The 6,006-nt window shown below is 39.1% G+C and overlaps 1 protein-coding gene across 3 annotated transcripts in view; it reads left to right on the plus strand.

The window, feature by feature from the left end:
- The window catches only part of LOC102600386 (mRNA-capping enzyme-like), a 46,081-nt gene that overhangs the window by 18,082 nt on the left and 21,993 nt on the right, over positions 1-6,006 (plus strand). For all 3 annotated transcript variants that reach the window (XM_015312334.1, XM_006355322.2, XM_006355323.2), the window contains exons 3-6: positions 973-1,105; positions 1,408-1,559; positions 2,124-2,207; positions 2,314-2,376. In XM_015312334.1, the coding sequence (XP_015167820.1) occupies positions 973-1,105; positions 1,408-1,559; positions 2,124-2,207; positions 2,314-2,376 (432 nt within the window). The remainder of the gene's footprint in view (positions 1-972; positions 1,106-1,407; positions 1,560-2,123; positions 2,208-2,313; positions 2,377-6,006) is intronic.

Consider the following 6,006-nt stretch of genomic DNA (forward strand, 5'->3'; position numbering starts at 1 on the left):
TATACATCTGCCTTCCAAGTGTGCAACAGACTCTTGATCAACTGCCTCTTTCTCACATCATTGAGCCCCCTCACATTCCATGAGACAATAATTATCTTCATGAGAACGATCAATATTGCATCCTCCCCTGCTTCTTGATCCATAACTAAAGAACTTGGTACCAGATTCCAAATTTTTTAGTTCCTTAGCTCCTTTCAATTTAGGTGTCTCTGGAATCGTAAGTTTTTGTAGCTTCAACAAGGTTGTTCCTCTTACCATCTTCATAAACAACTCCTCCGCTAATTTCTCATACCCATGAAAATTAACCCCAAAATCTTTTCCCAGTGCTAAAATATTCTGCCGAACCCAAAGTTGTACTGATGGGTCTGGGGGTGGTTCAATTGTCTCTGGTAATTCTGTGGAATTAAGAGGGATGGCTTCCTCAATATTCAGAGCTCCCACTTCTCTATTTTCTAGCTCTACATGCTCCTCTGTATCAAATATACTTTCCTCCTGGATGATTGACATGGCATCGTCATCTGTTGATGTTGTATCCTGGTGTTCCTGATCTACATGAACCCAAATAGTTGTATCCAGTTCTTTATCAAGAGTTACTGTTTGGGTTTGCGTGTGAAGTGGTACAACATCTTCTACTACCCAGTTTCCCTCCTCCGGAATTTTGTTTAGACTCTCCACTGGAGCTTCATCTTCTTCCACCACCAGACTGTTCTCCCCCCTATTATTAAGTAGTACCTCTGCTCCCATGTCTTTGTCTGTGTTTTCTGCAATCTCCAGAGTGTCACAAAATCCGACCGCTTCTGCATATTTTAGTGGCTTTGAAATTTTCTGATGGTCTGTATGAATCTCTATCCGTAGGGGATGATTGTTGAAGTCCAGGACTTCCATTTTCTTTTTTAAATCTATATTTTTCTAGTCTGTCAAAAAATTATTTTCTTGTTTGTATGCCCTCTTTCTAAATACTGTTTGTTTTAGGAGCGGGAGGAAAGGATTCAAAGACTTAAAAGACAACATCCAGATGATAGACCTGCATATCCATCTCAACCACGAATGCGGGATGAGATCTTTCAGACGAAGAGACAGAAGCCAAGCAGCAGACTTCCGCCAGGTTTTTTTTTTGTGCACACACACACACACTCTCCTTCTCTATTGTGTGTCACTTATCTCCTTTGCTGTGTGTGTGTGTGTGTGTGTATGATTTGTTGAAGTAGCAATAAGTTCCTGCTTCCCTCCGTGTAGTCCATCTTTCTTTTTGTTCTTGTCATGTTAGTGTAACTCTAGGTTGCACATAACTTTACTGTGCCTTCTTTGACTATTATCTTAACACAGGTTCATATTTCTCTCCTTTCCTCCCCTTCCTTGCTGCTCATGGTTCGATTACATCATTTATCTTTTGGATTGCCTATGCAGGTTGGTTGGATTGTCCTGCATTTGGACAGGAGATAGGTTGTATTATCCCTTCAAAGGTTCCATTGGATGAAACTTTCAACGATTGTGTTCTTCCTGGCAAAAGATACTCGTTTAGGCAAGTCCTCCACCAACAGAGAGTTTTAGGAAGAAAAGTGAGTGTGTTAACCTAAATTTGGGTCCTTATTCATTCACTTGACGTGGATTTTATTTTCAAAATATTTGATTTCTTACAGCAATGATGATCTGTTCCCTCTGTATATACCTTTACAGCACTTTCTTGTTACTGGATTTTCAATGAAGGACCTTCAACGATAAAAAAAGTTTGATTCCTAGATGTTATCACGAGTTTGAAGCTTTTCTTGTTTCGTTGTTGGTAGTGCTTTTTGTTGTATATATCCTCTAGATTCTAATTTTGACTTAAATAACAAGTTGAATCAGTTAATAAGCTACTGCATATGAATTATGGTCTTGGAGATGTTTTATATCACTATCTTGGATATGTTTTATGTCAAAGTTGAGGCTTATATCCTATTTTGTTTTGCCACTTAGTATGATAGAATCATTATATGCCATGTTAATTTTGTCCTATTAATTCATTTGGGTTACTTTCACAATCATTAGATGCCTTGTTTATTCTGACCTCTTTATTCATTTGAGTTACCTTGACAACACAGGATCTTCTAAACTACAACTGACTCATTGCATGTTAATTTCAGCTTGGTATGGTGATTGATCTCACCAATACAAGTCGATACTATTCATTGTCAGATTGGAGGAAAGAAGGCATTAAGCATGTAAAGGTTGGTACATGGTAATAAAGTCATGGAGAAGAATAGGTGGCGGGGGCGTAATTTTTCTCTTTGAGTTATGGTGGTTGTCCTGATTTTACTGTTTCATGTGTATCAGATTCAATGCAGAGGCCGTGGTTCTGCACCTGACAATGAGTCTGTAAATTCATTTGTCTATGAGGTAATTTTATATATGTTGGTTGCAGTTTTAGTTGAATTCTGTACCTGAGAATGAGCTTGCATTACTTACAGTGTTAAAGTACTACAAGTTTGTTTGTACCTTTATCCATACGTGGTTAGATCTTCGCTGTTACAGATTTATTATCATATATGTTACACTTGATGCAATTATTAATGTTGTTTGCCCATCAAGTGGAAAACGAAGTTGATCTCTAGTTAGTTTGTAAGCTTCTACGAATAAAAAAGAGAAAGCTATTTTGAGAATCGCAGGGTAGATGTTATGTAAATATTTATAATATATTATGAATGTACTCTCTTCTTATCAAAAGAAAGAATGTAATCTATTCCTTCAAGGGGAACTTTGGTGTAACAGTAAAAGCTGTCATCGTGTTATTGGATTGCCATATGTTCAAGCTGTGAAAATAGCTTTTGCAGGAATGCAATATATTGTTGTGTACAATAGACCAGTAGATCAAATATGGTCTCCTCTTTAGATTTTGTTAGGTTTTTGTTATCTTTTTAGCTGATATCTCCTCTTTTGTAACTATGCATCTTGTTGATGCCTTTGTGATTTATAAAACACTTCATCAAAAAAATATGGTTCCCTCTCTAGACCCTGAAAAGTGGAAACTTAATACACATTGTTGGATCCTGCATTTCCTTTTTGGATTGTCCCAATTCACATAAGATGTCAGGGGGAGCCTTGACACAGCGGTAAAAGTTGTGGTCCATCCTTCCCTGGACCCCATACATTATAACACCTTGGTGCACTAGGACTATCCTATTTAATTAATAGGGATAGGAACATCGTTGGATCCTGCATCTCCTTCTTGGGTCGTCCCAATTCCTCGGATAGCATTCTTTGCTCTTGTATGGTATCCAGGGAGCTAATCTGGTAGAGCCTATCAACTTCCTTAGCCTTTAGATTCCTCCCATTAGCAGTATTCCATTCCTTCAATTTATGTTTCAGGAATCTTAGTTTACAAGACAAAATATAATCAGGTTTGCCTTGTGCTTCACACTAATTCCACCGTTCCTCCACCCTCTCCTTAAATCCAGGAACCTCCATCCACGAATTTAAAGTAAGACTTTGGAAAGTCCCACTCCCCACATTTAAAAAAAAATAGGACTGATCAGAGATGATCCTTGGAAGCACTGATTGTTTGATCTTGTTGAATTTTTCATCCCATTCCGCAGAGTACAAGAATCTATCAATCTGAGAGTAACCTTCATGATTGTCTCCTCTGAACCAAGTGTATTTTCCTCCCAGAAGTGGAGGGTCAATAAGTTTAAGCCCCTCGATGGTATCTGAGAATTCTTTCATGGCTCTCGAGATGTTTATACAGTTCTTTCTTTTTGAGGGAAATCTGGTAGTATTAAAATCCCCACACACTACCTAGGTTCTTCACATACCCATTTGGTACCCCCTAATTTCAACCATAACTGCTCCCTTTCCCTTCGACAATTTGGGGCATAAACCCCAGTCAGCAGCCAACTGTAATTTTCAGTTGTAGAGCTTAATTTACAAGAAACAAAATGTACACCTTAGTGTATTGATTCTCCTGTCCACATGATAAAAATCCTTCCACTTCTTCCATTGGCCTCCAATCCCAGATAATCAGCCACCTGTTATTTAATAGATGTTTCACAACTTCCCCATATTCGTCTTCCATTTTTGTTTCTTGAAAACAGTAAAAATCAGCCCCCCCCCCAATCTTGAATTAGAGATTTGATCACCCTCAGTTGATGTCATTCAATGCCCTCACATTCCACGAGATGATATGGACTTTCATTGAGACCCACTGCATATTCCCTTTCCCCTAATTCTTGGTTCTCCATCCTTAAATTTTACCCCAAATGGAAGAAGATTCTTCACTTCATTCTAGCCATTTTGATTTAGGAGAAGAAATTTCAGTATTGTTTAGTCTCTCCCATCTTCTTTTATCTAGCTTCATGAGAAGAGACCATACTTCCCATTCGTACCCCTTAATATCCCCCTTGAATTGTGGGGGGAGTCTACAAGATCATTGCTAGATTGTTGGTTGAAAGGCTAAAAAAGGTGGTGTCGAAATTGATCAACAAACATCAAATGGCTTTTGTAAAGGGGAGGCAAATCATGGATGCAACACTCATTGCTAGTGAATGCATTGACTCAAGAATGAAAGGAGGAGCCCTGGTCTAATGTGCAAATTGGATATTCAGAAAGCCTATGACCACGTGATTTGGTCTTTCCTTTTGAATACTCTCAGACAAATGGGGTGGATTGAGGTGTGTATAAAAACAGTCAAGTTTTCTGTCCTTGTGAATGGGAACCCGTGGGCTTTTTCGAATCAGAAAGAGGGCTGAGACAGGGTGATCCACTTTCCCCTTTCTTATTCATTTTGGCAATGAAAGGCTTTGATAGTATGATGAGGATTGCAACACAAAACAGTTGGATTAGAGGCTTTCAGGTCGGAGATCGAGTGGGGGAAGAAAAAGAAGTGTGTCATCTGCTCTATGCGGATGATACTTTCATCTTTTGTGAACCTACAGCAGTACAAATTAGCTACATCAGAGTGATTTTGGTTTTGTTTGACGCAGTTTCAGGGTTGAAAGTAAACTGGGGAAAAAGTAGTCTCTTTCCGATAAATGAGGTCCCTCAGATCCAGCAACTAGCAAATATATTGGGATGCAAAGTGGAGCATTTGCCTACCATATACCTGGGCATGCCCCTGGGTAGCAAACACAAAACAATGGAGATATGGAATGGTATTCTGGTGAAAACGGAGAAGAAACTTGCTAGATGGAAGGCGCAATACCTATCCCTAGGGGGTAGATTGATCCTCATAAACTCTGTTCTGGACTCTTTACCAACCTATGTGATGTCTTTGTTTCCAATCCCATCAAAGGTGGTGAAAAAACTAGACAAGCTTAGAAGGAACTTCCTATGGAAAAATTATCATCTTGAAGACTGAGCATAGGACCTGTGCAATTCATGAGTGTTTTTGGGTATAGAGTAGTTCTGGAAATTTTTCTGCATGGATTACTATGGAGTATCTTCAGATTATTGATTTTTCGTCACAACAATAGTCATCACCGACTATGGCTATGGATCAGAAATTTGAGGCTGCAAAATGAAAGCCTTTTGATGAAATGGCTATGGAGATACACTGAGGAAGATGCAGCTCTCTGGAAGGAGGTTATAGTAGCAAAATATGGAGAACTAAATCCCTGGTGTACAAAAATCACCTCTGAACCATATGGGGTGGGGGTATGGAGGACAATCAGGAACCTATGGCCACAAATGGAAGGAAATGTGTATATTAAGGTGGGTAATGGAAACAAAACTAAATTTTGGAATGATGGTTGGATAGACCAAACCTCTCTTAGAGAACTTTTTCCAGATTTGTTTCTAATCTGTGAGAACCCTGATGCTAGAGTGAGTGATTGTTGGACAGAACAGGGATGGGACATATCTTTAAGAAGACTACTTAATGACTGGGAGGTGGAGAGGGTGGCAGCGCTACTGGAAAAACTAGCCGGAATGATTATAACTACAACAACAACAGACAAGATCCTGTGGAAACAAGGATGGAGTCTTCTCAGTCAACAATGCCTACAAAAGAGGACTAATAGGGATGACAGGGGCCCT

This window comes from Solanum tuberosum, unplaced genomic scaffold (genome assembly GCF_000226075.1).
Source record: "Solanum tuberosum cultivar DM 1-3 516 R44 unplaced genomic scaffold, SolTub_3.0 scf00196, whole genome shotgun sequence".
NCBI classification, from domain to species: domain Eukaryota; kingdom Viridiplantae; phylum Streptophyta; class Magnoliopsida; order Solanales; family Solanaceae; genus Solanum; species Solanum tuberosum.